We start from the raw sequence: 15,003 nt of genomic DNA on the forward strand, positions 1-15,003 counted from the left end.
AGGGCGAATACCAGGAACCGGACTGCAATCCCCGATACCGAATAAAATTCTACCACGTCCATTTGTATCCAATGTTTTCCTCTTTATTCCTGTATGCTCGGTCGTGTACGCTCTTCGCTCCGGGCTAGTACTAAAGTACTTCATGCAGATCCATGGCCTGTTGAGGAATTTCGACATCACCCCCTTTTAACCTGGCACATTAACCAATAGTACGCGTCGTAATGGCGTCCATTCCGCCAACAACCTCTTCGGAGTCCTTTCAAATTATATCTTCTCTGCGTTATGACCCGGCGATTCCGCGTGCGATCGGTGAAAGAACTGCAGAACCCCATCTTCTAGCTACACCGTACTACCTTCTACCTTACCACCAGGATCGGCTCCTTAACGCGGCGATCTGTTTCAATTGGGCAAAAGCTATTGAGTTTCTACATCAAGATTTGGGCCAGTTTACTAGAATTCTAGACACATTCATACCGGACAAATCGGAGTCATGGCGCCTTCGTATTGTTGTTGACAGCAATGGAGCGTGCAAGGTCGAAGCCAACCCGACAGTATCAATGGACCTCCAAAACCTTCTCTGCCCTACTCAAGAGGTTTCCCAGTCAAACACGTGGCGTGTATATGTTGACTCAGAGCCTACGACCCCTTCGGACTTTACTACGCATAAGACTACTGCGCGTGGGGACTATACAGCCGCGAGGCATCGGTCCGGGATCCTTTCACTCCAAGAGCAGGCAGAGGTGCTTGTAATAAATCCAAAGGGCGAAGTCATGGAAGGGAGTATCACAACCCCATACTTCAGGCGGCGCAGGCATGGATCTGAGAAGGATGACACGAACAGAGACGAGCCAGGATGGGTCACACCACCGCTCTCAAGTGGTGGCAATGCAGGCACAACTAGGCGATACGCCCTGACAGAAGGATTTTGCACGGAGGAGGTGATCGCAGTGGCTGATTTAGTAGATGGTGAAGAGTGTTGGCTTAGTAACGGTGTTCGAGGCTTTATACCCGGTAGGATTGTATTGATGGACCCGAAAGGGTCCGAAAGGGTCCACTTCCACGGTAATACATAGAACCGTTCATCGCAAACCTGAGTATAGCCCCAAATTTATCTTAGGGATTGGTACATATAGCGTCTTTACAGGCCTGAAATGAAGATGTGCAAGGGACATTGTGTGGTCATTGATCGTGTAGCTGCAGGATAATGCATCACTAAACAAATTCGTCTAAAATTGCAGTGGCTGAAAGTACCACTTGCCTTATTTCTTCTCGACAACAATTGGGTTGGGGTTACCCTTCCACTCTAGTGGACGAGTACCCATAAAAGCCTTGAGCATCTCCTCGGTTACCTGGGCCCTGCGCTCCTGGAAACCTTTAACATAAGTTTGCAGCTCAGCAATACACCTCTGCTTCATCTCGCCAGTGAGCATCTCTCCCTTTTCATATGCGGCACGAATGCGCTCGAGTTCTTCATCATCCTCCAGGAAGAAAGTAAGGTACTGGAATGGAACATCGACCTTGCTGTTTCCACCGAGCTGACGCTGGAGTTCAGCGGTGTCTTGCCCACCCGAGAAAGCATACTTATTAATCTTATTCTTGATACGAGCTGGTGTATCGTTCATGAAGATCGCAGACGTGTCCACGCTAGCGGACATCTTAGAGCCGGGGCCTTGAAGGGCAGGAAGGAAGATTGCATGGATCAGCGACGGCTTCTTGTACTTCATCTTCTCGGCGTTCTCGCGGCATTGCCGGAAATAAGGATCTTGGTCGATTGCGCAAGGGATCAAACACGGGATGGAGGAGACCTTCTTCCTGTCCGTGCCAAAGATATGCGGGAAGCTGGTGGCAAAGGCCGAGGCGGACTGAGTTGCACAGAAATGGAATTCGCCAATGTTGTTGCTGTCGTTAAATCCGAAAGTTCCCTTTATAGAGTTGATTGTGATACGCTTGGCCATCCTGCACATGTTCTCGTAGAAAGCGCCGCCAACAAAATCGAAATCACTGAAGATGAACGTCTTCTTCATATCGAAACCAACTGCGATAATGTCCATGGCGTTCGCCTTGGTATATCTCTTTGCGTCCTCCACATCGATCTTTTGCGAATGCATAAATTTCTGAAGGCCAGTTAGCATCTCAAATGGCATAACCGGTCAAAATGTGTGGAACATGCCTCGTCGTCAGTAAGCATGATAACCAATGGGCAATCGAAAACATCTTGCAACCATCTATATAGTACAATATCGTTAGTTATCAATCAATTTAATGCGATTGGCAGGTTCAGAGTACATACTTGGTGAATTCGAAGGGTATTGTGTGTCCAACATGCATGCTGTCACTGCTGGGTCCTCGTCCAGTATAAAGGTAGAATGGCTGGCCCTTTTCATAACGATCCAGAATTGTAGTTAATTCACGGTGACTGAAAACAATTCCTCTGCGCATAAACCTGTGAGGGCGATGGCCGGTAACTTTCTCAAAGCGTTCGAGCAAGGCGGGTGTGATAGGAGTGGCACCAAATTCGCGCACCAGCTTGTCATAGTCAACCGGTAGGAGTTTTCCAGATGCATCAACTCCACCAGAGACGTCAAAAGGTGTGATCTTCTGTCCGACTGCCTTGGACTCGGGCGCCTTTTCGGCAAGGCTCAAGGTCGTGAGCGCGGGGGGTTGACCAGGTTCGTCCGCCATGTTCGATGACTGCGTCTACAGAATCACAAAGGGTGTATAGTGTATAACAATTGCTGACTACAGCTCTGTGGCCAAGGGCTAGAACGGAATTGAAAGGCGAGATCTTTGTATTAGCGTTGACACCGATATAATTTGTATCTCTGCCCCTCCAAGCAGACAAATGATGAGTCATCCTATCAAGCGACCATCGTTCCTCTTATTGGCTTGTTCCGCTTTATCACGTGGTCAATAGCGGTTCGCACCCCCGCGTCCCGGATTGGGCTTAGCGCGATGGCTCTAGAAGCTATCAGAAATTCTTCCGTCGCCGAAAAGAGTCCGGGTCCAAGCAGAATTGTCCGACCACTCAGAAAGGCGACTGAGCAGACGAGCACCCAACAGCTCACAGAGCATCCTCCCATCGCCACAGCTCCTCCCATCGCTTCCCCATCATTAAGGCTGTCTATATGCATTTGCAATCATGAAGTTCTTCGAGAACGTATTTACTTACGATTACTCCTTCCCCGCTGTCTCTCTTGCCTACTTCCTGCGCTATCCTAACCCGTATTCTCGCCATGTCTTAACGACTGATGTTATCGATCGCTACGTCGATCCCAAGACACAACGTCTTCATACAATTCGTCTTCATTTAAAGAAGTCAAAAGTTCCGGCTGGTATACTCAAATTGCTTCCCAAGGGCATTGGAGGATCCGACAATTCCGGCCAAAGCTACATTCTGGAGACCACGGTCGTCGACCCCAAGGAAGGCTGGATGGAAAGTGAATCACGTAACATGGAATGGACTGGTATCCTGAGTGTCGTTGAGAAACAGGTTTACCAGCGTCAACCAATTGAAGGGGCTCTTGATAGTCTCGAGGGGCTTGCCCTTGACGACAAGAGAGACGAGCAGACGACCGTGAAGACGACCGTCACGTTCCGTTCTCGGTTCGGACAAGGAAAGCTTCTCGGAAGAAAAAAGGCAGATACAATTGGTGATCACAATGGCGAGGTTGAAGAGGATGCGCCGAAGAAGGGCTTTTTCTCCTCTCTAGGGACCGCTGGTATTCAGCGGACAATCGAGCTCATTGGGCTGAAGCGGACCCGGGATGCCGTGCTTAAGAGCAAACAGGGCATGAATGTTGTTTTAGAACGTTTGCGTAGCGGCGGGATAGTCGGTGTCCTGGAGGGGATGCGCCAGGATCGAGAGGCAGCTTTTGGACCTGAAGGCCCTTGGAAGCGTGTTTGGGCCAGGGGCCATGCACATATCGAAGACGATGACAACTAGTCTTTATTGACTAAACAGGGAGCGGCGAACAATTTGGGAAACATATATGCAGCATTCAAGCATGGAGTTTTGGCGTTTGGGGCTTTTCCGACTGACACTCTCCTACCATTTCGATCTTGCATTCGACTCACATACCTCTTTTTTTTCTATCAGCATTATCATCACACCACAAGCATATTTTGCCGGTCATGTATTCCACGAAGATGTTTTACGAAACAAAATGTCGATTGTATATTAGGAAAGGGGCAAGAGGCCGATCGGTGATTTCACTCATTTGTTGGACACCGACTGTACTATACTATGCATGAATCTTTATTCACCTTGACAATTTTTCCCTTGAATTATTGATATTTCTGTTTTTCTTAGCTAGCTATGGACCTAGCTATATAAATTGTGACTGAAGCACTTCGATCGCTAAATAACGATCTCACGGGTGCTAGTTAAATGAAAATTTGTCCACTTAGTAATCTTTGCGAATCGTTTGGTGCAAGGAGTACAACCTACATTCGGATAGGTTGACTCCCACCCACATCTGCACTTCGGTTCTGGCAACCTCTGAGGTGAATGTCTAACATAGGAGGAAATCTTGAATATAAAACTAAAAAATTCAGCACTGGTTGGAATAAGCAAGCTATTGGTTCAACAAACTCCTCGCAGAGACAGACCGAACCTTGTACACGGCCGCATCTCAAGACGGTTTATTCTAGCCTCATCTGAGGCCACATTGAGACCAGAGTCAGACAGCAGCCATCACCCGTCTACTTATAGCAAAAGAAAACAATACAATATTGGAGAGAACTACCACGTGATACAATCCACGCGTGGCGTGGTGTGTTGTTCAATTTGAGTACTAGGACAGCGTGAAACTGGAATGGAAAACCGACTACCTACTCGTGCACTAAAACGGGAGGGCGACAACCATGAGCAGAGTTCTAGCTCGAAACGACCGCACGGGGCGACGATGGATCCTCTAGCGCTCAAGGACCTGGGCGAGAATTTGAAGATTCTACCTGTGCCTACGGACACTGATAACCTGGAAACGACATCGCAAAAGATGCAGGATCTCGCCAGGGTTGTTGAGCGGGGCAATAGTCTTGCACTGTGGACGGGACTGAAGCTGGCGTCGCACAACAAACGCAGGGATTTGGAAAGCTTAGCTAGGGCGCAGATGACGGAATCTGAATGGGAGTTGTATGAGCGCTGGAAAGAAATGCAAGACCCCCGCAATGATGGGGATAAGCACAATAACCAAACCGAGCAGCAGAAGCCATTGAATATCCCAGATTTCAACTGGGACGAGAACACAGCACCTGTGCCAACAGGGGCTCACAGTGTCAGAAAATTTACACAGCGGGCAGCAGCCATGGACATTGTCTGGGGCCACCAAGGCGCCACTCCCGAGCATGCATCGTGGCTGACTTTTAATATGCCAGTTATGCTACCCCTCATCAAAGCGATCACCAAGGTCACTAATATCCAGAAGCACATTCAGGACGCTGATCCTCTGGCTGGCAAACTGACAGACATGGAGGCTGCAGAGATTGAAACCGTGCGCAGGATAGTAGCGATCGCAGAAGGAAACCGATTACGCGAATTGGAGCGGATCCGCAAGCTGGCCAAATCCATCTGTGAGTCGACCGCAATACTCAAGTCTCGTGCAGAGGGACTAGAGAAACTTGAGAGGTAGCGTGTTCCACCGGCTGTTGTCGAGTCATTGAGTATGGCGAGGTGTATACCTGCGAGGGACGGACGAATTAAGAGAAAGTAAGAGGCTTTGCTTTCAAACTTTTGTTTCTCGTGATCATTAACCAGTCAGTCCACGCCATGATAGACATGTAGTGAAAATGGGAATCCAAGATATGAGGTCTCCTATCCTCATTCTCGATCGGGATGCAGGTAATTACTAGATTGAGCGATTCCATATCTCTCAATACTACCAGGATCACCCGATCCGACCGGTAATGACGCAAGGTTCGACTGTGATAAAGAGACCCTAAAAGTTCGCTCGCATCCTTTATTGGACACCGGGGTCGTCGGATATTAATCTGGGTCATATCCACTCATATCCGAGGACGCCAAACCCGAAGAGAAACAAGTCTCCATTCTGGCTGTTGTTCAGTCCTTCTATGGCTGAATTGCGGTGTCCTCGGCTTCTGTACTTAGGCTTAAGTCTGACCTTGGCATACGGCGTCCATTCCCAAACACCAAATAAGGCAATTTAGTAGGGCTAGTTGTCGGATTCCTCCCCAACTATGACGGTTTCTTGTAGAAGAGATTGAAATTTTGGTCGCCAGATGACCTCATGGCCAACCACCCCGGGGAGTGGACGACAATTTTCGGTAGTATCATGTACAACCAGGCAGAAGTCAGCAGATGGCCTTAGCGTACATACATACAGAGTACAGAGTACTGTACATCGCTTAGACGAGAGTGTACACTGCGGTGCACGACAGAGGATCTAAGCCAGGTTGTCTGCACGGAGTTCTCTTGGCCAGGATAATTGCCATGCAGCTGATATATGCGAGAACAACTCAGGAATGCTGGTTGTATCCCCAGTGTCACCGTTGGCGATTTTAACCTTTCAGTCCTTGTACTACTAGTAATATTGACGGTATTAAGGCGATTTGCGCCAGAACGTTGGAAGCTATATCCGAGTCACACTCATTAGTGATGGAATCATGACAGCTCGGCGCTACTCAAGGTTGACCGGTATCTCGGCAACCACGATGTAGTATTATTACTCTATCGTTATTGCCATTGCCATTGTTCAGGTGTTGCTAGGGCCGCTTGATCCAGGGGTGGCAATCAACGCTAAGGGAACCCCGTTGGATGCCCGAAGAACTAGAGATAGGAGCCAGAGGAACTGGAGGGAACCATGGTCGTTTGGAATTCTCAACAGAGATTAGTCGTGAAAATTTTAAATACCCTATCCGATTAGGTTTGCAAAACTTGGATGGCAGATGAACTTCCAGCAGAAGCTGCTGTCTTAGTATTTTTACTTTTATGATTTAGTGGTATTATTGTTATTGTTATTTTCTTTCATTTTCTTGCGACCTCTCCTGGCTCAGATTGTATGAAAATTTGTTTTTCTATCAATAATTTCTCTCGGAGAATCTGCGGCGTTCAGGGTGCGGCTGTGCAGTAGTATTAAGCAACTAAACCTCGTGATGTTTCATTCAGAAAGAACCCGGGTGGGAAAACCGTAGAGAGTTCGGTCGATGCTACACTAAATTGATAGGTGGCAATAAATCAGGTGCTGGTCTGTTGCCCATCCTAGTCGGTAAATACTGATAGGGACTGAATTGAGGAGACAATACGGAGTGCTAAGAGTATCAACTTGGAACACTGGTATGGATTGTACTCTGTACAGTAGCACCACCATCAGTGTGATCGAGGGTCCGGTGGAATTATGTACCGCGCTACTTCAATACTAGCTGGGTTCCTTCCCCCCTAAGCCAAGTTGGTTAACCACTCCCGTTGTTTCCCCGTCGTTAATCAGGTAATACTAGAGATTTAATTAGACATTGACCCATCAGCGGGTATTATTGGCTTACTATTGTTTATGATTTCCTCTAGCTCTTTTTTCTTCCCTTTACCTTCTTCAATATGCAAGATAACTACTGTGTATCTGTAAGATGTGCACAATGCTTTTCTTTTCATTTTATTACTGTTCACACCCTATGTACTGTGAACAGCACACTGTAAGACCTAGTAATCAAGATTCGAAAAGTGAAAAATAAAAATCAAAAATCAAAGTATTACCTTTCCCGGTGATGCCTCGGTAATTGAGTATCAATATTACTCAGATTTTGCTAATTACGGACTGTTGTCCTTCGACTGCCTTAAGTAAATTACATCTTACTCCTTCTCGGAGGAGTGGTAGTACTTCTCTGAAGCACAGTGGGAGGTAACTTGAGCACGTCACAATACGGTAAGATTGTTTACTAGTTTGAATCTCAAGGTACAACTGGTGGCTGGCAGCAGACTATGTAGGCGAACCCATTGGCCCCTCAGGACCCTCCGAACCCTTGGAAGACCGAAATATGTGAGGATGCGGCGTTTTTAGTGGACGCCTCCTGGCACCCTGGGCGGATCAACCGCCGGAACTGCCGCATTCGGTGAGAAAATATGCGGGGACTGTTCTGTTAGCGTCAGTGACCAAGAATGGCCAAGAATACCTCCTAAAACGCCAGGGAGCCGGCGAAAGATGAGTCTTCTCGAGCCAATCCGGGATCCACACTCCCTGTTTCACAGGCAAGACAATAATAAGTCGCCGGTCACAGAAGGAGAGAAGGAGAGCGAGAAAAGAGAGACTTGGACAGCAGCACCGTGACTACTAACTTACCATTCATGAATGATTATTTTCTTTTTTGTTGTGATTCCTTTTTTGCGATCCTTCTTCTATCTGACATTACCTTAGACCTTTCTGGAGGTCCCCTTAGGTTACAGCCTCTCCCTCTACTGCACACCCATAATCAGCTGGCCTCAACCCCCCGTTACTCCCGTGCTGAGAATCGGTCGTTTTTCCCAACTAGCGGAGGGTCCCGACTCGGACCTTGCTCTACCTCGATTCCCCAATTCTGACAACAGGGAGCATTCCCCCCTCCCTCTTTCTTCTCAGTGCGACCGCCATCTAATTTAGCGTTCTTCCAAATCCCTTAGCTTTTTGGTGTCAGGGCGGAAGGCGTTTTATGAGAGGAGGCCCATTCTCTTGCTGACACGGAAAACGGTGACCTGGCGAATCTATCGACCATCGAGTTCGGGGTTTCGACGAGCGAAGCGCTGAGGATAGATATCTTTACTCTTTACACTTTTGGGTCGTTCTGCGTTTTGGAATCACCGGACGCGTCTATTATGTTCTAAAGAATATCCGACGCTATTTTAGTACAAGACTACCAGTGCTGTTACTCACATCCCTTTGACCACCTTCGACTACCATCGACCTCCCTCTTATCACCAACTCGGTTATGAGCATGCCAGTTGTGCTGGCCGCTGCTCCTCTGTTATCGCTGCGCTTCTGAGCCTACTCGGTCATCCCCACGAAGACGGCTCTACTTCAATAGTCCTCGGCTTCCAAATGGCGGACCCTTGGGAAACGAGGTCGACGTTCCGACCATGTCTGCTTCTATTAGTGATGTTGTCAACAATTCTACAACCGGGCCTCGCCCAGATCTGTTCTTTCTGGGATGGTGGATGTGTTGATCCTTACGCCCAGACGGCAGTTTCCTTCGACTTTTCTCCTCTCTTCTTGGACGACCTTTCACTATATTATGCATACGACGCCAACTCTCGGGGTAAAGGTAACGAACCTATGACTAAGGCTAGTTTTTGGATGGGTTATGCAGCACATCATGTCGACAGTTCAGCCATCGACACAAATCGCACGTTGGAAGTTGGCTTGCGTGTGGGAAACTTGACAGGTACCCCTTCCGGGGGGACTAATGGATGTGACGGTGTTTGGGGACCCCAATGCTCGATGAACCTCAAGGAGACATTAAAAGATGCTATTTATCAACTCTCTGCCAAGGGAGAATATTACACCTTTCCCCTGGATACTGTGTTGCATGAAATGCTTGTCAACCCGCCCGCTCTTCCCAACTGTCCACCACCTTTCTTCGATGTCCAGAGAATTCCTGTTAAGCGTACGTGAAGGTCCCTTGTCTCAGGCTACCAGGCTAGTTTGCTCTGTTACTTACTCTTTTGTCAGCATTCGCCTCGGAGACGGTAAACGACAAGGTCGCTACGATGTCAACTCCTGGCTCTAGCGATGACCCCTGGAAGACGTGGTATATTGACAATATGACCGCGAAACAGCAAGCAGACCAAGTGGCCGTCGCCATCATCAGCCGAAGCCCTTCGTACGACAGCCCACCCCTGAAGAGCAAAAACGATGTTCAAATAGAACTGGTGTGCCTTCAGGCTCCATCATCTGGGAGCTCGTCATCAAATCAAGATTCCACATAGAGTTCTCGATGTCACGTCGAATACCCTTTTATATACTCTCGGCCACAAGTTGCATAACTTGGGTGGTCATACTAATAGCACCTTGCTGCATTCCACCACTCTTCGCTCGCATGTCTACGACTTGACATGCATGATACTAATTTACTGTTAAAGAAGAGATTATTAGGTCTTCTCACGATCTATGCCCGTCCGCAGCAGGCTCTGAATTTCCCCGGCCGTGTGGGTTATCGTGTCCAAGTTCAATGCGATATGACTGCCGTCATTCCAGGAACAATGACAATGTCGTTAGCCGCTAGCATGGTCTACGAACGTTGGCATTGAAGGACACAGCCAATACTCGGTTCCACTTCTGGGCATCTTGAAATGACCCAGTCCTAATATACGTGGCCAGGATTCTATCAATTCTCAGAAACCTGCTATCGTTTGTGGACATCTAACATTGTCGCATGAGGGTTGGGTTGGGTTGCACGCAAAATCAGGTCTCTTGAAGAAATGTGTCCTCGGAGCCTGGTTTACTTGTTTGGTTATATACCGAATAGGACAAAGTGAAATGCTCCCCACTTTCGGACAAAGTTGTGCCACGCATTGGTCGGATTACCCCTGTTTGCCCACAGCCGACCGGACCGAATCTTGCAGCTCTCGATGCTACCATGTCTTTTTTATCACAAAGTCGGCCAGTCCATCTGTATTGGTTTTAAGTTACCCGGACCACGGAAATCCTCCAAGATCTCCGCCCGTTCGCTCAAAAGTATCCTATCGACTTGGGTACCGATTTGAGCTAAACTTCTCATCCGTGCTAGCTCCTCTGGGTTGCGTTTATCGCCGCGAGCGGTCGTATTCTTCTCCCAGTGTCCCTTGGAAAATGCTATCAAGGTCGTGATATGCTTCCGCGAAATATCGAAAACCAATGAACAGATGGTGCCAGTTTCCTCGAGCCAGTTACACTGCCATAACTCTCCGGGCCGGATGCATTGGTATGTGGCTGATTGAAACGCCGCACGCCCCGCCATGGGGCCCCCATGAATGGCGTAATTTATGCGGTCCTCGTTGTAGAACCACATTTCATAGCGCCATTTTTCTGGATTTCCCTCCGCATCCTGCGCTGCATAGTCATATACCAAATGACGATCGCGAATGTCATTATCAAAGGTGGAACCTTGTAAAGAGGGAAGAACCGGCATTTTGAAGACAACAGTGTGTTTAGTCTCGATGCAGGAGCACAATCGCAAAAGCAATGCAAAAGCAATACGAGAAGAAAGTTATCTTCGGTAAATTAGAACAATATATTCATTTTGGGAAATAAAAATTGATGATAATGTCTACTACGTAACCACTTCACGGAAGACCCCAGAACGTATCTAGATGGGTCAGTCAATAGCTATAATGATGGACCACTCCCCGAAGCTTTAATTACCTCCCAGAGTTAATATTTCAACTCGGGGTCTCGGAATCTCATGACATCATGATCTAGCCGTTAGCTCCAAGATGATAATCGTGTCGATCCTGAGCTTGGTCGTACCCGAGACAATGGATCTCCGCCAGGATGGGTCCCTGGCAATCGAATCATGATTGAATGATGATTTGATAGTCGAACCTGCCCCTAGAATGGAATTCGAGGCTGTAGTTATAGCATCGTCGTGAAACACATCAACTAAGTGTGGAGTGGAAATCTATCTCTAGAATTGTTCTTGTGGTTGTTGGTGTTGCTCACGTAATCCGGAGATAGGGCTGGGGAGTTCGTAGTTATATATATCTATACTTTGGTGCTCATGTTGAGTCAAGAGGGGTAGAAATAAGTATATCACTCGTTATTGTTTAATTGAATGTCAGAACTTAACATGACTTCATCTGTTCTCTTTATAGAATTTTGCCTACTTTTCTCCCGTACATTTGATTTTTCCCCATGTCTGAGACGAGATATCGTAATTGTTACAGGAATGACCGGTCTCACATCCTACATCATAGGCTCGAGGTTCATAAATACAATGATGTGTTCTGATCCATCAAGAAGGGGAATAATACCTTAAGATATAGTTATGTAAAGGAGCTTTAAATCCCCTGAGGGCTTTCAAGTCGTAGCTTTCGACCGAGGGTGCGCATCAGCCTATAACTTCGACCATGGAGACATTAAGGAGAGCGCAAAATGAGAAGAAAAGAAAACCAGAAGAACAAAAGGTAGCCATTGATACCGGAGTTATTAAGGTATACCTAGAAGCTGCCTGGAGAGCAAGGTACAAAACCCGGCACGAGTAGAATTCGACCAATCAAACCCCACGGTTCCTTAAAGTACCCATGGGTCCTGGAAAACCACTCCATAGTATTTATGTATGTACCTTATTCTCTATCCACCGCTTTATGTCCAACATCATGTTGGTTATCCATGTGTAGAATTGAGTATGAATCGCCCAACATTACTATGTCCTTGCCTCGTAAGATGTACGTACTAGTTCTGACGCTTTCTCCACCAAATTCATTTCCTATTCTCACTGTGTCCAGTCGATCTAAAGATCAGCGCCACGTGCATCCCCTTTCCAGATAAGGAAGAGTCAATACCTGCCCGCTCAACAACTATCACCCGTCCCTTATAAAACAATAGTGCACTCCGCAAATTCAACCGCCATGCTGATAGTCGCACGTTGTACTCGCTGTCACTACATTGTTAGGGGCCGTGGGCGTCGTTTCGTCTCGTCTCAATTGCGTCCGATATAGCGAACGCTCGATGCTTATTGGACTCATGGGTTACGCGTGCCATTGGATAACAATGCAGGCCATTCTGGCCGGGGTCAGCTCAAACGTAGCAGATGCCCTTGCTGCCTCGTCACTGCCTGGGGCTCCGTCCTATGTAGCCTCAGCTGGCTTCCCGACCAGCGCCTTCTCGTACGTTTCAATTGTTCAGACGCAGCCCCGACTATAGAAAATACTCACAACCCTTGATCTAGATCTTATTATTATCTTCCTGCAGAACCAACCCAAGAGCCGCAACCGATCATTCATGACCCTATCTTAAATATCACATTCCCTTATGACTTGACGAATCCTGATACTATCCCTAAGGACAATAACGACCCCGTCTACTTCCCAGAGCCATCTGCGAACTTATCGGAGCATCAACAGCAGGCATTGGTTCACGGAGTAGTGGCCAATGTTACCCGCATCATCACTGCGAACAATACGAACAGTAACTGCACCACTTGCAAGGCAGCTTTGGCCGCGGCTAAGCCGGCTGCTTTGTTTGCGCCTGTATTAGTGCCCGAAACGTTGATCGCTCTATGTAAAAAGTTCAAGTTCGCTTCAGACGATGCATGTGAAGAAAAATATACGGCGGGTGTCTTTGGCGCGATCTGGACTCAGGTTCTAGCTATGCAGACGTTCAGGGTCTGGACGGCGACTACATATGCAATTCCCTGAGCAGCACTTTCTGCAGTCAGCCTGTGACGAGCCCGTTAAATGTGTCAGATTGGTTTCCAAAGCCAAAACCGGCAAACCCACGCGTTCATAGCCCTAGTGGTGAGCGGATTAAGGTGCTGCACTTGTCTGATTTTCATCTGGATCCACGTTACTCCGTGAATTCGGAGGCAAACTGCTCGTCGGGCATGTGCTGCCGGAGCAATCTATACAACTCGTATTCAGAGGACCAGGTTCTCCTTCCAGCTTCTGTCTATGGATCATACAAATGTGATACACCATATGACCTTGGTCTTGCCGCTCTGGAAGCTGTTGGTCCTTTGACTGGGACTGACAAGGACAAGAATCCTTTAGCCTTCACATTGTATACAGGAGATTTAGTCTCGCATGATGACCCTGCTACTCAAGTTGATCGGGCCTATACGCAATATACGGAGACTAGTGTATACGGCATGCTGAAGTCGTACCTCTCAGGTCCAGTCTTCGCTGCTTTGGGCAACCACGACACTAGCCCTGAGAACATTGAATCTCCACACACCCTTCCAGGACCATTGGGCCAGCAACAGAGTTGGAACTATGATCATGTTGCAGAGCTGTGGCGACACGAAGGGTGGATCGATGATGCTGCTGTACAGGAAGCCAAGCTTCATTATGGGGCATACAGCATTAAAACCCATTATGGATTGCGCGTTATCACGTTCAACACAGGTAGGGCAGTCATCTGGACCTTCACAATGCGATTTACTGACGCGTGACATGTAGATTTCTGGTACAAGTCTAACTATCTGAACCTTATCAACACGACAAACCCTGACAATTCCGGAATCTTTGCTTGGATGATCTCCGAGCTTCAGGAAGCAGAGGACCATGGCGAGCGTGTTTGGCTCGTTGGCCACGTTCTGTCCGGATGGGATGGGTCCAATCCTCTCCCTAATCCTACGAATCTCTTCTACCAGATTGTCGACCGCTATTCCCCTCATGTTATTGCAAACATATTCTTCGGTCACACACATGAAGATCAATTCATGGTATACTACGCGAACAATGGTACAATGCAGAATGCCGAAAATGCTTTGACCACTGGCTGGATTGGACCCAGCGTAACCCCTCTGACAAATCTAAACAGCGGCTTCAGATTGTACGAAGTGGATACAGGGGACTTCAACATCTACGAGGCATATACCTTCTTTAGCAACGTGTCCGATTTCAGCTCTCTTACGGAGACGGGACCTGTATATCAGTTCGAATATTCTACCCGGGACACATATGGCTCTGCCGCTGGGTGGGACAAGGAGGCCCCCCTGAATGCCACATTCTGGCATCAGGTTACCGAAGCTATGGAGCGGGATGGAGACTTAGTAACCCTGCAAAATGAGCTCCAGGGTAAGATGAGTGTCAAGAGTCCTAAGTGCACGACTGCGGATTGCTGGAAAGCCAAGATCTGCTACATGAGGAGCGGAAGTGTGGCCCTCGGCAAGCAATGTACTCAAGGGTGAGTCTACCACATTGGTTGAACAGCACGCAATATACTGACAGAGGATGAAGGTACGGGTCTGTCCAAAGCGCATTTAAGCCATCTACGAAGTGAAGCCATACTCGTTGTATGGGTCTTCTACTAGTATACCAGAACCAGAGTTATTTGCTTTTTAACCATTTAATGTACTCTACACATGTATCATTTGTGCTCAATG

General features: G+C 47.7%; 7 protein-coding genes across 7 annotated transcripts; 5 read left to right on the forward strand and 2 right to left on the reverse strand.

Annotated features, from left to right (window-relative positions):
- Positions 1 to 221: 221 nt before the first annotated feature.
- ANOM_001874 (uncharacterized protein) lies at positions 222 to 1,073 on the forward strand (the record flags this gene model as incomplete). The annotated part of the gene is made up of 1 exon (XM_015547131.1): positions 222 to 1,073. The coding sequence occupies one exon, from the start codon at positions 222 to 224 to the stop codon at positions 1,071 to 1,073; it is 852 nt and encodes a 283-aa protein (XP_015410304.1).
- A 186-nt stretch (positions 1,074 to 1,259) lies between these two features.
- Positions 1,260 to 2,682, reverse strand: ANOM_001875 (tryptophan--tRNA ligase WRS1; the record flags this gene model as incomplete). Its single annotated transcript, XM_015547132.1, has 3 exons — positions 1,260 to 2,114; positions 2,195 to 2,225; positions 2,291 to 2,682. 3 exons carry the CDS (start codon positions 2,680 to 2,682, stop codon positions 1,260 to 1,262), a joined length of 1,278 nt encoding a protein of 425 aa, XP_015410303.1.
- Positions 2,683 to 3,139: 457 nt separating this feature from the next.
- Positions 3,140 to 3,943, forward strand: ANOM_001876 (MSF1 domain protein; the record flags this gene model as incomplete). Its single annotated transcript, XM_015547133.1, has 1 exon — positions 3,140 to 3,943. The coding sequence occupies one exon, from the start codon at positions 3,140 to 3,142 to the stop codon at positions 3,941 to 3,943; it is 804 nt and encodes a 267-aa protein (XP_015410306.1).
- Positions 3,944 to 4,814: 871 nt separating this feature from the next.
- Positions 4,815 to 5,630, forward strand: ANOM_001877 (uncharacterized protein; the record flags this gene model as incomplete). Its single annotated transcript, XM_015547134.1, has 1 exon — positions 4,815 to 5,630. One exon carries the CDS (start codon positions 4,815 to 4,817, stop codon positions 5,628 to 5,630), a length of 816 nt encoding a protein of 271 aa, XP_015410305.1.
- Positions 5,631 to 9,020: 3,390 nt separating this feature from the next.
- ANOM_001878 (uncharacterized protein) lies at positions 9,021 to 11,213 on the forward strand (the record flags this gene model as incomplete). The annotated part of the gene is made up of 2 exons (XM_015547135.1): positions 9,021 to 9,585; positions 9,651 to 11,213. 2 exons carry the CDS (start codon positions 9,021 to 9,023, stop codon positions 9,905 to 9,907), a joined length of 822 nt encoding a protein of 273 aa, XP_015410298.1. The 3' UTR covers positions 9,908 to 11,213.
- On the reverse strand, positions 10,570 to 11,088 carry ANOM_001879 (phenol acid carboxylase; the record flags this gene model as incomplete). Its single annotated transcript, XM_015547136.1, has 1 exon — positions 10,570 to 11,088. The coding sequence occupies one exon, from the start codon at positions 11,086 to 11,088 to the stop codon at positions 10,570 to 10,572; it is 519 nt and encodes a 172-aa protein (XP_015410297.1).
- Positions 11,214 to 12,668: 1,455 nt separating the features above from the next.
- Positions 12,669 to 15,003, forward strand: ANOM_001880 (PPN1 endopolyphosphatase family protein; the record flags this gene model as incomplete). Its single annotated transcript, XM_015547137.1, has 5 exons — positions 12,669 to 12,784; positions 12,847 to 13,275; positions 13,332 to 14,020; positions 14,075 to 14,804; positions 14,858 to 15,003. The coding sequence occupies 5 exons, from the start codon at positions 12,669 to 12,671 to the stop codon at positions 14,898 to 14,900; spliced, it is 2,007 nt and encodes a 668-aa protein (XP_015410331.1). The 3' UTR covers positions 14,901 to 15,003.

The sequence above is a fragment of the Aspergillus nomiae genome (genome assembly GCF_001204775.2).
Source record: "Aspergillus nomiae NRRL 13137 chromosome Unknown contig00032, whole genome shotgun sequence".
Taxonomy (NCBI): Eukaryota; Fungi; Ascomycota; class Eurotiomycetes; order Eurotiales; family Aspergillaceae; genus Aspergillus; species Aspergillus nomiae.